General features: G+C 37.7%; 1 protein-coding gene across 3 annotated transcripts in view; it reads left to right on the forward strand.

The window, feature by feature from the left end:
- Positions 1-17,031, forward strand: part of cttnbp2 (cortactin binding protein 2) — a 97,193-nt gene extending 80,162 nt beyond the window's left edge. For 2 of the 3 annotated variants that reach the window (XM_074633634.1, XM_074633636.1), the window contains 13 exons: positions 1,907-2,002; positions 4,250-4,329; positions 5,901-5,987; positions 7,601-7,700; positions 9,190-9,366; positions 9,646-9,818; positions 10,125-10,303; positions 11,167-11,396; positions 11,514-11,705; positions 12,605-12,656; positions 12,771-12,870; positions 14,154-14,261; positions 15,746-17,031. In XM_074633634.1, the coding sequence (XP_074489735.1) occupies positions 1,907-2,002; positions 4,250-4,329; positions 5,901-5,987; positions 7,601-7,700; positions 9,190-9,366; positions 9,646-9,818; positions 10,125-10,303; positions 11,167-11,396; positions 11,514-11,705; positions 12,605-12,656; positions 12,771-12,870; positions 14,154-14,261; positions 15,746-16,108 (1,937 nt within the window). In that variant the 3' untranslated portion in view covers positions 16,109-17,031. Of the gene's footprint in view, positions 1-1,906; positions 2,003-4,249; positions 4,330-5,900; positions 5,988-7,600; positions 7,701-9,189; positions 9,367-9,645; positions 9,819-10,124; positions 10,304-11,166; positions 11,397-11,513; positions 11,706-12,604; positions 12,657-12,770; positions 12,871-14,153; positions 14,262-14,413; positions 14,510-15,745 lie in introns of all 3 variants that reach the window. The other variant, XM_074633635.1, reaches the window with a different exon arrangement.
- Positions 17,032-17,817: the final 786 nt, after the last annotated feature.

Consider the following 17,817-nt stretch of genomic DNA (forward strand, 5'->3'; position numbering starts at 1 on the left):
AATAGAGATGATGGAACCAGTGTTGCCCCGCATATTTATTTATTATTATTATTACAAAATCATTTTTGATATTTGTACATGGATGTTGTCACTGAAACTTCTATTTATTTACTTCTGTCTTTTCCTTATTATACAATGTATGTTTGTTAAACCTGCCTACATACAGCTTTTTGTTCCCTCCCCATGTTTCCAGCCGATGCTGGATCCGTTCCCAGCTACAGTAGGGGAGGTTATTTAAGAGGATGTGAGTCTCAGATTGGTTTGACTCTGATGAAGATGCAGTTGGCGTCGAAACGTTAGTCTGTAATAAAGTTAAGTTTCCTTATATCCTTGTGCTTCCTGTGTGCTTTGGACCCGGTCTCTGAAGTCTCTCCTGTTACATGTGATGTTTAGTTTCGGTTGAAAAAGTACACTTCTTGTCTCATGCACACTGTAGATGAAATGTGCCTGATCCTAAAGACGACCTGTGCTGAAGGTTTTCGAGTGATTGAATTATTATTTTTTTCTCCAGGCAGCCACTGGTTTCCATTTATGTCAGTATGACATTGAACACCTCGTACAGAGAGTGGAAACTGGCTTTAGGATGCGTCACCATACACATCATGTTTTGTTGTGTTGTTGTTGTTGTTGCATGGCGAGAGCAGGGACTGTTCTGAAAACTGTTGTCGATTCGCATTCAAGTGCTTGTGGGAAGCACTAGATTATATTTATTATATTATTTATATAATATTTATAAATATAACTCCTCCTGTATATGTAATTTATTCTTTATAATACTCTTACACAACATTTTTATACAATATTTCATCATTCAATTGTGCAATTTTGTTAATAGTCTGTTTATTGTCAATACTGTATATACTTCTCCTATTTTTATACTTTTTTACTGTGTTAGCTGATGCTTCTTGTTTTTTGCACTATTCCATTTGCTGCTGTACACTGCAAAATTCCCCACTGTGGGACTAATAAAGGAATATCTCATCTTATCTTATCAGCATGCAACTTATACTTAACTCTTATTCATCAGAATATAACATATGTCTATCCTTTGCACCTTAACTTCAATCTGTATATATCTATATACACCACATATATCACTTTGCTAGTTTGGTTAGATGCAAAACTGCATTTCGTTGTACTTGTACTATGTGCAATGACAAAAAAGTTGAATCTAATCTAAATCTAAAAGGGAAGAAAAAAACCTCTTTACCTATCAGATTTGATTTCAGTTGCAGCTGAAGAGAATATATTTGATATCATGATATGAAGTCTAGAAGGAGAAACCAATTTACACACACAGCTGCAATCTTTCCGGTACTTTAAAGTTTTTCTCAAACAGTAGTTTCATGCTGGTTCTCTGTTCTCGAGGTTGAAGCGTTTTGCTATTTTATGCATTTCAAACATTAGAAAGAAACGCCTACTCTACTCTCTAGAAAGGGCATTTTACCTCTTAATTGCTAAAACTCCTCGTATGATGCATGATGTTACACATCCTAATGTGATGTGTATTTACTCTAATTAGACCCTGTGAGAGAAGCAGCCCTACTGATTCTCCTGCTTCATATATGACGGAAGGAAAAGGAGAATATTATGTGTATAAATGTTGCATCTCTGTTGCATTTGCTTTAGAAAAGTACATTCTGTGCTTTAGGTATTAATTCGGGTGTGACAGCAAAAATGACTTTATTCTACGTTAAACAGGACGTGCAGATAAATTATATATTGTGGTGCATATAACTTATGCATATACCATATTTTATGCATGTACTGTATGTATACTATTTTGTGTTTTTGTAAACTAACAACATTCTTTAGCATTTCATAGTATTTATTATTGTTTTATTTAACACAGTTTGTGTGATTGTGTCTCAGTTTCCTAATGCGTCTCTGTCTCTGTCTCTTCCAGGAGATACCGAGTGGTTGCCAGATCAGGAGCTGCCTTTATCCCCCTGGGACCTGGTCAGAAAGCCTCTCAGCCAGTGCATCACCATCCGCCTCAAAGGTACAAACCTGGCAACCCGAGTCCGTTGTTCATTCAGCAGCTCTGAGAATCAGAGCTACCGTCTCTGATAATAAATGATGCCATTTGTTGGATGAAAGGGGGCCTTACAAATCAGTTTGGATGCATTTGCAGCGTGGGCAGCGATGTACCAGGATCTGCTCACTGAGTCACACCGCGTGAAGGAACATTTGAGCCAGAACATTTTTCAAGAATTTCCAGGAAGAAGTATTTTTACTAATTAATAATCAGCCTATTTCAGAATTAATAAGTTATTATAATTAATGTGATTAATTATTTTCTATTGATTTATCAGGTCAGGGTCTACATTAAGTTAGAATCCACACACCGCTAGGTTACTAGCAACGTATAAAGATGACCTTTATTCTCAATCGGCCCACAAAGCTCTGACTGGACAACCGTTTCTCCAACACTATACTGTTTAATCTTTCAGAATGATCTGTAATATGATATGACAGTGTTCAGTCTTTGTTTTAAACCATGTTTAAAGAGATAACTGGGACCAGAACAGGTCTGGACAGACCCAGAATGGTTCCTCAGACACCTCTGTTAATGATTATAGATGAGTCACAGCAGCGGCCCTGAGCAGTAGACTGTCTCGCTCTACAGATATTGGAATAATCTTTCTTGCTGTCTGCTGCGAGTGCTGCTTCTTCTTTTTCGCTGCCTCCGTTCCTTAAATTGCTTTATCTAGTGTATTTCTCGTCTCAGTGAGTCAGTAAAAAAGACTGAACAATAGTCTGGCACCGTGAAAATCAGGCTGAGCAGCAGCCAAACTCTCCATCTCTCTCCACCTCCGCTCTTCACTCGTTCATCAGTCCATTTTCTGCCTCTCTCTGCGTCTTTCTCCATCTCCATCGTACTTATTTTCTCTCCGTCTTTCTGAGCGTCTTCCTTCAGAAGACGTCTCATTAAGTGAGGTGGCTGGTGAAGTCCTGACTCAGAGGGCCGTATCGACCTGGCTGTGCGTCACTGTGATGGCGTCGAGCCAGGAGATGTCCGGCGCTTCAGTTTTCGCCCTCTGCTTGTTCGTCTGTCTCACACTCACCGCATTCACAGGCTTCAGTGGAAAGAAATCCGAATGCTTTAACAGCTGGAACGTATTAATCAAATGTTTATTGAAATTTGATTAAGAGACGGTGTGTAAAAAAATCCAAACATATTGCACCCCTGATGTTTCTTCTTTGTTTTCTTCTTCGTCTTTATTTTATTCTTCTGGGAAATTTGAGGGAACTATGAGCCAAATATGTAACTTGAAATTCATATGATTGCTCCTGGAAAGAACTATGCACAATAATTGGAAAATGGAGATGTTATTCATATACGCCAATTAGTTCATTTCAATTAAGGAATTAATTGTTCTGTTTTGTGTTGTTAATTGATTTCCAATAATAAATATTTACATGCATTTGCATAAATCAGCATATTTGCCCACTCCCATGTTGATAAGAGTATTAAATACTTCACAAATCTCCCTTTAAAGTACATTTTGAAGAGATAAAAAATGTGCGATTAATCACGATTAACTGTGGACAATCATGCAATTAATCGCGATTAAATACTTAAATCGATTTACAGCCCTTATATTTATATAATATTATATATCCTATTTTATCACTACTTGTGTACATAACAGTTCTTTCTATTCCTTGCCTTTATTTGTCCAGCTTTGTTGTCCTTTGCTGGGTTTCCACCAAAAGGGTCAGGGGTTAGGGTTTCTATTTCTGTCTAAGTACGTTTAGAGAGCTGCACAAAACCGGAGTCAACTACTTACTAGTTTACCTGTGCAAGGAACAGAATTAAACAAAGCTTTCAGATCTGAAAACATGTTTAATGAGAATCTTTGAGGAAAGGATGAGTTAGTGTTGTTGATTTCCTCAGGAAGCAGATTAAAACCTTCTCACTGATATAAAGCATTAAGGGCTATTAAGTGAGTGAATGACCACACTGACTGACTGACACTCTGTTCTGTTCTAATTAACTGATAATGGTGCTCACATTTATTATATCGCGAGCTGAAAAGCACCTGAGGATGAACAGCTGTTGAATGTTGTGACGTCTAAGTTTCAGGACAGTCTCACCACAAGGGCACCTTGAGGTTTGCCACTGTGTGATGTGACTGAAGAGCTGAAGCTCGCTGTTGTCGGCTGCTGACACTGAGCATGTAAACCAGAGCGGATTTGAGGATTCATTGTGTGAATTGTGTGTGTGTGTGTGTGTTTTTGACAGGTCTGTCTGAGTCGTGTCTCGATGAGTTGGCTCTGGAATACCTCTTCCCCCTGCCGCTGCTGCACAACTACGTCCGCCTGGTACGCAAACACACACACACACACACACACTCATGCAATCACACACACAAAGAACTGCGAGGGATTAGATGAGTAAGACGTCGAAAAATAGAGAGGAAGCTAGAAGACTGCAGCAAGAGAACGGTAAATATAGAGAGATGAATGGGTGGATGAAAGGAAACGGAGAGGATTAAAGTGCCACAGCTACAGCGCCCCCTGCTGGATGTGTCGAGGTGAAGAAGTGAATCAAGATCACCAATTTACATTTTACAAGAGCAATAAAACACACGTTAGAACATGCAGATGAAAGAAGCATCATTGACAGCAGCACTTGCTGAGAAACCAAAGCATCTCAGGGCTGAGATTTTATCCAGCAGCGTCTGTGAAATGTTTTAAATCCCACTTTTCATCACTGATTTCTATTTTTGACGGCGAATTGATGCTTTAATCCAAAGTGACTCGAGTCTGACAGTGAAATATATTTCACAGCTTAGATCATTGCTTTGGCATGCAACTGGGTTAAGGGGAGTCTGGGATTCAACTGTTGTATTATTAATCAATCCATGTAATATTTTCCACTTAATTAATCATTCTAGTATTTTATTTATAAGGAGGAACGTTTGCAAAATTTGTATTCTTACTATTTATTTCTATAGATCAACAAATGGATAACTGAGAGTGAGTAGTACACATGTTAAAGATGCTATTTAGTATAGCTAATTAAGGGCTAATATTCTTCTGACATAGTCATTATCATCCAGAACCCAAATCATGGTCTCCTTAATACAACTGCTCTTTTATTTATTTGTTCATTCATGATCACATGTTGCATTTTATTTCAGGTATTTAGTTTATGCTCTTATCCAGAATGACTTTAGATTTTATTTGTTGACACATATAAAAAAGGTACAAATGTGATGGAGAGGTGCAACGAACCGTCAGAGGGGCATCAGGGCACTCTCCAGTGCATACTGTAATCAATTATAAAAAGAGAATAAAATATTAAAAAGGATGGTGAAAGAGAGAGAAGAAGAAGAAGAAGAAAAGTAACACCAGCAGACATCCATATATGCAAGTAAACAAAGTGATGAAATAGAATTAGGATTCACATTATTAAATCATCAATAAAAACTCATTATTAGTTATTAATTTACAAAGATAATCCATAAGGAAAACTTTGGGGAGATAATTAAAGATTATTTCTTAAATTGTTCTGGTGCCAACTTTAAAAAAATTAGCTGGGAGCGCGTTCTATATCACCGAACCTCGGTAAATTAAACCCAACTGTAGCTGAGATGTTCGACGCATACAGAATGAGGTCTGAGTTTGTAGTTATTTTGCGTCGAATAATTGTGGAATTGGCGATTATAGGAGTTTTATTCATGGAAATATGAGGGAAGGTTCCTGTTCAAAGAGCTGTACACAAATAAAGCGATCTGAAGTCTATTTCTAAGAGTGCAGCAGTAGAAAAGCCACAATTCCTTCATCATCTGCATAACATTCATTATAACTTTATTCTGACTATTAACACTTTATTTTTTTTAGTTCATTGATAAACTAATTCATCCACCTGTTTCTCCGTCTCCATCCAGGTGGAACAGTACGGGAACCTCATCTTTCATGGGCTTGAAGGCAGCTGTCAGGAGTACATCGCTAATCTGGTCGCCCGCTGCATTAAGGTACGACCAACAGTTCAAGAACACTGTTTAAAGGGAATTATTCATTTTAAAGTAAAATGAGAGAAATAGCCATGTCAGTTAAATCTTCAATGATGTAGCTACGAATATGGTTTTATTGGAAACCTTTACAAAACCATACAGACTAACAGGGCTGATGCTCCTTCTATAGCTCCAATAGAGGAATAACAGAAACATCACTTTTTATTTTCTTTATTTTATTTGTTTATTTGATATGTTGACATTGTTACATTTAAATAAAATGCCACTGATGCAATGTTTAATAGGCAAATTTGCAGTCCCTGTCCCCAGTTAGTTTTTTTTTTTTTAAACATAAACATTAAAGCAAACATAGACAAACAATTACAGAAAAACTCTTTTGCACATTTTTTTTATCAGTTCAAAATGTACCTTAAAGGGAGATTTGTCAAGTATTTAATACTCTTATCAACATTGGAGTGGACAAATATGCTGCTTTATGCAAATGTATGTATATATTTATTATTGGAAATCAATTAACAACACAAAACAATGACACATATTGTCCAGAAACCCTCACAGGTACTGCATTTAGCATAAAAAATATGCTCAAATCATAACATGGCAAACTGCAGCCCAACAGGCAACAACAGCTGTCAGTGTGTCAGTGTTCATTCATGGACCTACAATACCACATGAAAGAGGTGAAATTGTGAGCTTTTTTCATCTCGGAGGTTTGGGAAACGTCCGCTATACCCCCCTTCCACCCCTACTTTTTTAAAGAGAGTTAAATTTGGCTCTGTTGCACAGTGTGATGCAATGAAACAGAAATCGGATGCAAACAGCAAATCACTGTTATATGTCACTACAACATGATGAAACATGCTGCAGGTCAGCCAGTCCTGCTTTGGTGCATCTACCGGTCAGGGATAGCTCATACAGTCAAACTGATAAATCAATAGCGTTGACATTTTTATTTTTATAACTTGGCCGGCACACTGTGCTGTAACTATCGGAGCACATTTGGAAGTGTTATCGCTGCAGTGTTCAATCTCGAGTGTTTCCATGGTAAACGAATCGGATGCTTTTTTTTTTTTTCTGCAGCAGCACAGAAATCTGATATGAGCAGATAAAAAAACACGTGGTTGCATGAAGAAATGAATGCATTTAAAAAAAATGTTTCAAGGTTATGATGAAGATTCGATTTTTATTTAGATCGACCTTTTTGAAAAGACAGCTTGTCGGCCTCCTCTGAAACCGATAATTGATCATCATATATTCTTTCATCTTCATCTGTTTTTGCTTTTTTTCCACAGTTTAGTGCTGTATGCCTCTACCTTTTTTATATATATCATTTTATACATGTGCATTATACTGATAAACTACAATATTTAAAGAGAAATAAAGGACAGATGGGAGGAAAACGTCTTCATCAGCTGCATTTCGACCCTCCTCTCTTTGATAGCAGCGATATGCCTGGAAAAGCCCTCTCAGCTCATTCAAATTCTCCTCTTGCTGCATTTCTCTCGGCGCATAGTAGTAGTAGTAGTAGATTTCCTTTGTTTCCATGACAACGTGCTCCCTTCTTACCTCTCTGACTCTTCTCCCCCTCCTCTCTCTCTCTTTCTTTCCACCAGTCCAAGCAGGAGATGGGGGGGCTCGGCTGTGACGTGGTGAGGGTGGAGGTCGAGGAGAGCCTGACCAAAGAGCAGCTGCTGGAGACTTTCATCACCTGTGGTAGGGATGCACATGCACATGCACATGCACATGCACACGCACATGCAGAGCAGGTTTCACAGGGCAGCAGCAATGAGGTTTTTCAGTTGTTTTCTTTTTCAGAAAATGAATCAGCAGCCATTTTAATAATAGATCAATCCTTTAAGCATAATTTATGGTTCTCCAACAGCGCCAGGAAAAGTGCACACATTAAACAAAATATCTTTTCCATCTCACTCCCTCATTAAACTGCAGAGTTGTCCACTGAAATCGCTAACTTTAGCTAACAGCACTAGCATTGATGGCAGAATGTGACTTCTGTGCCAGATGTTGTCATATAAACAGTAGCTTTCTACAAGTTGTCATTGCTAACCTGACAGACGCTTGTTATGGGGGCACAGATTGACGCAGTAGTCGAGTTGTGTATTGAATGAAAACTATTAAGTGAAAGTACTGAAATGTGCTGCGGATGATTAAAACATAACGGATGCATTTCATGTCACGTTCAGGGGCAGGACTTTTTTAATGACATATTATTCTATGATTTTTTTCTGACATTTTTCAAATACTATAAAATTACTTTTTATGACATACTATGCTATGACATTTTTATGACTTTCTGTACAATGACATTTTTCCACATACTATACTATGACTTTTTTTTCGACGTACTATACTATGAGTGTTTTGTTTTTTCGACATACTACAATGTGATTTTTTGAATGAGATTTTTTTTCGACATACTATACTTTTACTTTTTTTTCCATGCCATTTTTCGACATAATATACTATGACTTTTTTTTTTTATTCTTCGACATGCTATACTATGCCTTTTTTATCGACATACTATACTATGACTTTTTTTTCCATACATTTTTTTGACATACTATAATATGACTTGACTCTTTTTTAAAACTTTTTTCGACAAATGTCATGGAAAAAAGTTATAATATTGCATGTCGAAAAATGACATGAAAAAAGTAATATAATATGTCGAAAAAAGTCATGATAAAAAACTTATATTATATGTTGAAAAACATGAAAAAAGTAACAGTATAGTCTATAAAGAAATGTCGTAATGTGTCTTTAGAATTTAAGAGGTCTGTAAAATAAGTATTAATACGTGCAGCAGCTTATAATCAAATCAAATAATGTTTATTCATCACATACACAATCATACACAGTAAAACACTTAATGAAATCATTTTGTGCCCAACTCCAGAAATAAACTAACAAATAGAAATAATAGAATGCTGTACAAAAGAAATAATAAAACAATAGATCACTAAGTTTTAGAGAAACAATGAAACAGTATAACCATGAATGCATTTCAGAAAATTGGAAAATATAACCAGTACACAAATTATTTGCACATCATATACGACCGCAGCAGAGAGAATAGTCACAGCGATTAATAATATTAAATCAAAGCCTAAATTGTCTTTCGTGTTTTAGCTCATAAGTTACCATTAGAAATCTCATTGTTGGTTCCTGCCTCTTCCTGTCTCAGGTTTCCTGGTGCCGGCGGTGAGGTCAGGGGTCGGGGTGCCAGGAGCTTCCACTCGTCACTGTGTGGTGGTGCTGCTGGAGGGACTGGAGAAGGCTTCATCTCTAACAGGCCTACTGGGAGACCTCTGCCACAGTCTGGACAACAGGGGCTCTGCTTCACCGTTGGTTCTCAACACCGGTACGACTCACTGCAGCCGGGATTTGACTCGAACCACAATCATAAACAAATCTACAGCCTTAAAGTATCTATGTGGTATAAAGATGTAATTATAGCATTATATTCTCAATTCAGTTCTCAACAAGTGCAATAAATATGCAAGAATTTGGCTTAGTGGTTCGACCAGTAACAGATGTGACTTTGAGTAAAACTGTGTGCGAGTGTCATCTTCTAAAACCAGATAACCACCAAATAAATGTTTGACTAACAGAATCAACTTTCTATTTATTCATCCCTCAGGTCCCCACCACTTCTGCGAAGGCAGCTTCCTGATTGCGACGCTGTCAAAGCCCCGCCTGCAGGGATCAGAACTCCGTCTGCAGCAGCATTTCCGCTGGGTAACGCTGCGATGGGATCAGGAGCCAATGCACGGCCTGCTGGGAAGACACCTCCGCAGGAAGCTGCTTCATAAGGTCAGTGAGAGGTTTAGTTCCAGCCAAAATCATATATCAAAATGTATAAATTTTAATGTAGTTGTTCTTTCATTTTTCATTTGACAAAAATAAATGCAAAAAAATATTAAAAACTTAAAATGGTTAAATAAGAGATGTTTGGTACAGCAACTTGTTGACTGGAATCAATAGTTGTTATGAAGATTGTAACTGTCAAGATGATCAACCTCCTTTGGTTTCATCACTATTTTACTTCAAGTTCAGTAGTGTGTTATCAGCAGGACAAAAGCAAAACAAATTAAATCCTTTCCTCCGCAATTCCTCCAGATGGGGACTGGAGTTTGGTCACCTGATGGCGTTATGGAGCGGTCGGTGTTGTGGGTGAGCCAGGTTTGGCAGCAGCTCAACGCCTGTTTGTCCCGTCTGGGGACCCATGAAGCTTTGCTGGGCCCGCAGCTCTTCCTGTCCTGCCCTGTGGTCCGAGACAACACACAGGCAGTCGTCAGGTGTGTATGTGTTTGTAATATATGAAATTACATGGTACAGCATCCTATACTATGACTTTTTTCGACATAAAAAAAGTCACAGTAGAGTATGACGAAAAAGTCCTAAAAAAGTCACATCATAGTATGTCGAAAAATATTTTTAAAAAAAGTCATAGTTTAGTATGTCAAAAAAAGGCATAAAAAAGTCATAGTATAGTTTGTTGAAAAAAGTAAAAAAAAAAAAAGTCATAGCACGTCGAAAAAAGTCATAGTATAGTATGTTGAAAAAAGTCCTAGTTTTCTTTTTTATGGCTTTTTTCGCCAGAAAAAAAATCATAGTATAGTATGTTGAAAAACGTCGTAGTATCGTATTTCGAAGAAAAAAAAAGTAAATGTACAGTTTGTCGAAAAAAGTCATTAAAAAGTAATAGCATAGTATGTCAAAAAAAGTTTAAAGAAAAAAGTCATAGTATATTTGGTTGAAAAAAGTCATAGCACAGTATGTCGAAAAAAAGTCATAGTATAGTATGCCAAAAAAAGTTATAGTATATGTTCGAAAAAATTCATAAAAAAAGTCATAGTATAGTATGTCGAAAAAAAGTCATAGAAATACTATACTATGACTTTTATCCCACATATTATAGTAGGACTATTATCGACATACTATACTATACTTTGACTTTTTTAAAACTTTTTTCAACATACTATACTATGACTTTTTTGAACTTGTTTGACATACTACACTGTGACGTTTCAGTATATATATCATGACATTTTTATGATATTTTTCTTACATTTTAATATTTTATTTCATGGCATACTATATAGTGACATTCAGTCTGACTTGCTGGCTGATCTGTGTATATGTGTGTGTACTTACTCAGGTGGCTGGCTCGGCTCTGGAATGCTGTGGTCGTCCCTCGCGTGGAAGAAGCCATCATCTCGCGGGTAACAGCCAAGCGCTCCTCGTCCTCCACTTCCACATCGCCATCGTCGCAGCGATCGTCTCCTGGCAACTGTGGGCTGAGTGCCGGGCAGCAGGCCGTGGTGAAAGCAGCCCTCAGCATCCTCGTCAACAAGGCTGTTCTCCAGGGCTGCCCTCTGCCTCGACACGGTGCGTGATGACATTCACACGTGTCACCCTCTGCAGGAACCACCTACTAGAAAATAGAAAAGAAAGAATGACATAAAACGATACTGATGTGTATTTCTTCCCCTTCATCTCCTGCAGAGATTGACAGGTATCTGCTGGAGTTTCGGGGCGGGACCTTCCCTCTGTCAGCCATCGGCTCCTATAAAGGAAGTGGCGGTGGAGGAGGTAGAAAGGGACGAGACAGCGGCAAGTTGAGACGATCCAACACCAGCCCTCGGAAGAAGGGAAACCTCGCCTTAAGCTGGAGCTCTGGTGGTTCCTTTAGAGAGGGTAAGATGGCTGCTCTGTCAGCGGTGATGCAAGCTGTGTCCCAAATTAAGGGTTTGGATCCTCTGAAAGACCAAGGTGCTGTGCCCTTCAGATGACCTTAAAGTAAATGGCATCTTCTAACCTCACAGAGACCAAAACTAATGGCGTATTTAGCCTCTCTTAGTCAATTTGTAAAGTGTAATGTCTAAGTGTAAGAACCAGAAAAGGTTCCATGATAACCAAGTTAACAGTACATGATGTAACGTTTCACTTCAACACAAGATGAATAACAACTGGCAAACAATGCAACAATTTAATTTTTAACGACATATGCAGGGTGTGAAAACAAAGAGCGGTTAAATCCTGGCTGACATTATTTACATCCTGCAACTTTACAATACAACAAGTGATAATTCCTGACTTTACAAGTTGACGAGGACCGCCTGAAGGCTCCAGTAATAAAACATAAAACAACGATACATTTTTCAGCTGCATCTGGGATCTTTGAAAGGGGATGGGCTTTATGGGTCTAGATGTCTAAGTATAGAAATGTGGATTCCTACTCTGGACTTTGTGTCAGCAGTATCCACTAGGGGGCGCTGTTTGACAGGCTCAACACATGCTGCAGAACGGTCATTCAAACAACGGCCCTGGTACTCTGGATAATCCACAGATCTCAGTGTGGATGGTTTACCTACAAGAGCAAGTTGTTTTTAATTAAAACTGTTGACAGAAAGGTCTGTGATTATGCTGAGTAACGAGTTAAGACACATAACTGTTGGGGTGGCAAAAATCTCAAAACTCTATTTGCATGGTTTGATTCCTGTAGTGTTAAAACATTTTTATGTGATTTGAGTGGACTGACCCTTTGAAGACGTGTTTGATTAATAACTTTTGTTCATATGTGCTTGTGATTGCAGGTTCACTGTCTAGCACTGATGTCAGCTTCATCGCTAATGGCAAAGTCCAGAGGTTTGTGTTCTCTCTCATGATGATTATTAGCGTGTTGTCATTTGTAGTGATGTTACACGTCCGTGTATTAAAAGCTAACATATGACACTAAATTGTATTTCTTTGTGTTTGTAGGGAGCCTGTAGGTCTGCCTGTGTTCTCTGATGACGAGACAGATTTAATCAGAGAGCTGCAGACTATGTGCTCCAGCAAGTCAGAGCCAGACATCAGCAAGGTACTGTCGCACGCACGCACGCACAGCTGGTACAACACTGTCAGCCGCTCTCTGCTCAGTGTGATTCATTATTTTAATCTTCAAAGATTTTCCCTTTGTCATAACATTATAAACCGTCATTAAAGTATAATTTTATAACTAGACAATACAAGTTTCTATGTACCATAAAACAGTTTAAATTGATGTAGCTTTAAGTGTCATTGTTTAATAACTCTACTGTAGCAACAAAGGACTCCGCAATAAACCTTAAAAAAAAAATCTAATTTACAGATATAATAAATGTGCTATCTCATACTGCAATTTTAAATCAATAAATTGGATCTCATGTAACTAATAACCATCATTAATAAATGGTAAATTGATAGTGAATTAAACTTTAGTTAAGTTATTTTACTGTTAAACAATGAAAAGATAATTAATAATGTTTACTCGTTATTAGTAATGCTTAATTTGTTGTTTAACTGTTTATTGTTGCGCACATTTAGGGATGTTAATAATTAACCGTAAACGGACATTAAGAATTTTAACTGATTCTGATTAATTTGGTTAAAAGGAATATTAAATATGAAATAAAATGTTTGCCATGTTATGATTTGAGCATATTTTTTTATGCTAAATGCAGTACCTGTGAGGGTTTCTGGACAATATCTCTATATGTCATTGTTTTGTGTTGTTAATTGATTTCCAATAATAAATATATACATACATTTGCATAAAACAGCATATTTGTCCACTCCCATGTTGATAAGAGTATTAAATACTTGACAAATCTCCCTTTAAGGTACATTTTGAACAGATTTTTTTTTTTTGATTAATTTGCTATTAATCATGATTAAATATTTTAATCGATTAACAGCCCTAATTTCTGTGTAGTTAGTCAACAGCTTCAAGGTGTGAGTTTTTAAAACCTTATCTGAAAGTATTTCATTAGTCTGACATTAGAGTTTAGTGTCCAGTGGTGACCTAAATACTTTTTCAGAGATGTTTCCAGCCACGCTATGGTTCAAAGATCCCTCAAAGAAATACTTGTTTACTATACCAAAAATATGATCTTTTTTTTTTGTTTTGTTTCTAAATTATTGGTATCAAAGTAATCCCCTAATCTCAGACCTCGACCTGCATGACCCTGATGACATCTCATCACCAACATCCCACCCAGTAATTTACCTCAAATAATGACCTGTTGAACACTAACAGAATACTTAAAGCTGTGTGTCGTTACTCACATCCAGGTCGGAGGTTTTACCCGCTGCTTAACGTCCGCTCTCGTTCATCTCCCACAGATCTCTCAGGCCAAAGACGACTTGATCCTGTTCTCCAGCTCTCTAAGCGAAGCGACGACGCCCCGCACGACCGAGCAGGAAACCGCCGTCCAGCAGCGACCGCAGACGGTGAGAGGAGGGAAAAAAGAGTGCAAATACATCAATGACTAACACTGAGCTCAGCGTGGCTATAAATAATAGCTACTGTATTTAATCTGTGTGGAGAAATGTTAAACTAACAGAATACTTCATTTCTGTTATTATTTTTTTGTTCTCTGTAGAAACAAACACCACCCTCCTCACTAATCTCTTATCATTATCGCTCCGTTAAGCGACCTGACGGAGCCACAAACTGGTGACTCAAATTCAAAATGAATGTGTGTGATTGTTTTGTACAACTTTTAATCATGTGTCTCATGTGTTTGTCACACATAATTGACCTGTCCAGTATTAGCAGTTGTAGCAGGACTGTACTGTTGTACAATATGTCATCACTGCAGGTTTAGATTGTACTTGATGTACAGCAGCATCTTGACTGTAGGATTCAGCTTGTTAAATTTGCATTGCAATTCTTTTGCATTTCTAAACAACATTAAACTTTTTTTGACCACCAGAGTCATGTCTGGCCTGCAGGAAAAATACTGTAAAATAATACTAAAATAAAAAAATATAAAAATACTGTACCTTACCTTAGCCAACCTACACAATTATTAAAATAAAACTCTTCTTTAAGCCTGCACTCCACTCCGATTATTTACTTCAAAATTAAGTCCGAAAAAAAGTCATAATATTGTATTATAATAACCATAATTTATGAATGGTAAATTGATTGTTAATTAAACTTTGTTAATAGTTATTTTACTGTTAACAAACAATGAAATGATAATGAAAGACGTGACGTCGTCTTGGAGCGACGGGACAGCTGGACGCACCAAGAGAAAAAGAACACAGGGAACAGCGCCGCACAGCAACATACAACAATACAATACTAACAATACCGAACGGTCACCTCGGCGACCGTAACATTTACTAATTATTAGTAATGCTATAATTTCTGTTATTTTAACAGTTTATTGTTGCACACAATATAACATTTCATATACTATATAAAAAAGTAAATGATTACTAAATTATTTGTAAACCTTTAAGAAATTGTTTGTCAAACATCTATAAACATTACATAGGTATTTGTAACACTTTTACTAGTTCTACATGTGCAAATCTAATTTTAACAACCTCAGAGCAGACAAATCCTGGTGCCCCACCTGTGATCTTCGGCGCCCACCTAAGGGGGACCCAGACCCCAGGTTGGGAACCACTGCTTTAGTGTATAATCACCTGAAAATAAGAATGTTGTTTTCGTTACCTTAGAATGAGCCGTTTATATTTACATAGGGAGCATATTTCTCCTCACCGTAGTTCTCCTACATGGGGTAAGTTTCAGTTGGTTGCAATCTGCAACCTCACCACTAGATGCCGCCAGATCCCACACACTTTGTGAGGTAGTTTGGAAGCTTTGACGGTGGAGTTTTATAAATGACATGTCTATTTCTTCTTGACTGTATGAGGAAAAAAATGCTCCAACTCACCAAACTCTCTGTTTCTTTGTGCAGACTGTCGTCCGTCCGTCCAGCCAGGCAGCTGTCCCGAGCAGCGACCGACGTTCAGGCCCTCGCGCCAAATCGCAGCTCCCCGTCCCGAGCAGCCGGGGGCAGCAGACACGAGCCTCCCCTGCTGCCTCCAGCAGCAACAATAACAGCAGCAGCAGCAGCAGCCCCAGCCGAACCCAGACGCCCCCGAGCCGCAGCAGAACCACCAACAGCAGCATCAGCAGCAGCAGCAGAACAAAGCAGACTCCTCCCAGCAGCAGCAACAACAACTACTACCGCAACAACATCAACGAAAACAACCAATCACACGAGGACATCTGGATCCTCCACAGAGACATGCATGAAAACAACAACAACAGCAAGTAGACATCTTCTCCACCCTCCCCTCCTCTTCCTCCTCCTCCTCCTCCTCCTCTTCCTCCCCTTCCCTGATTCCGCTGTGAAAACCTCCCTCCATGATGTAAAGACTAGGTACCTGACGACCTTTGACTTTTAGTATTTGTACTTGTTATCCGTACTTGTTACACTGTACTACAGTTGTGTACTTGGGGACCATAGTTTTATTCTATCACAGTATTTGAAGTATTTGTTTGGTTTGGTAAGACTTTAAGTGAGGAAAAAAACAACAGACGGTAATGCAGCAGGTTACTTTACTGTTGCCTTATTCCAGTGTATCAACCTGCATATTATGGGACAGTGTAAGAATTTACTGAAATAAGTTGAGATATAAAGTATTTGACTGGTGGAAACTGCCTCAGAACAGTACTGACAAAGTATGTATGTGTACTTAAAGTGAAATACTGTACTTGTCCTACTGGTATAAGGCCACTGAAGAGTAACTGAAGGTACTTTACAGGTGTTACCTTTTAGTAAAAAAAAAGTGTTTTTGGATCAAAGAAAGAAACAAGCAGGTTTTTATTTTATTTTATTTTTTTGTTGTTTTTGCTATTAAGTATTTTGAGATATTCAAGTGTTTTATCTTTAAATAGTTGCAAGGTTGGTTTAAATACTGTTGAAATTAATCAGGGTTTTACCAAATATATTTGTAAATAAGAATTAGTAAGTTTAAATGCTCTATAGATTGGTGTATGTGGTATGACGCTTGTACAGTGACGAAACCTTAAAGCAAAAAACTGCTGAAAAAAACAAAACTTGTACATAGTGTTTGTAAGTTTGGTTCTGAACCCTTCACTTGTTTCAGAGTGAAGGGGCTGTGGCAATAAGTAATAGAACTGTATAAACACAGGATGTCCTATCAACTGTAAGCCATAATAAATATTTTAAATGCCCATCATTTCCCCCGAGTCATGTTTAACCCCGGCCGAGCCCTACAGTGTAATTCATACTTTCCTTTTTGCTTTCCATTACCACTGTGTTCTCCGTATGTTTTTACTTTTGAAGGACGAGTTTTATGTTAAGCGGACATTGTTTATATATATATATATATAAATATATCTATACAAATGTACAGGAGAGATTTTAGTCAACCTATGATTTTGATCTGTACGATAGCTGTTTGAATTTTAAAGAATTGTCTTTCAAGCACAAACATTAAAATGGCACTGTTAAAAATCCCCATCGGACTTTTTCCTCTTCTTTTAATTCTGGATTTTTTTTAGAACCTTACAGAGAACCAGAAGTCCCAAAAGATGATTTTGTAGTGTTTTTTCTTTAGTACCCAATACTAGTGAAAGTAAAAAATCTCCCTTGATGTGCTTATAATCGAATACATAATCAATCTGATGATCATTTTTTAAATTTATTGTGCTCCCAGTTTTCCTCAACCTGACTTACTAGTGTTGAATTAAGTTTAAACATTTCCCAGAATGCTTTTCATGAACTTGCAGAGAAGGGATATGGATTTTTTGCATTCGGTTATGAGTTTTACTGTTACTATAGGTGGAAAGAACGGCAGGCAACAGTGGTGACGTGAGTTATATAACAATGTACATGCATTAATCACTTTGTATTGACAATGTGTTAACGGATTATAACGTACCTTAAAAAAAATGAGGTCTTCCCGGACCTTCCCTTTCTCAGTTGCCTGTGAACTGATTTCTATGTAAAGGACTCCG

This window comes from Sebastes fasciatus, chromosome 4 (assembly GCF_043250625.1).
Source record: "Sebastes fasciatus isolate fSebFas1 chromosome 4, fSebFas1.pri, whole genome shotgun sequence".
Classification (NCBI taxonomy): Eukaryota; Metazoa; Chordata; class Actinopteri; order Perciformes; family Sebastidae; genus Sebastes; species Sebastes fasciatus.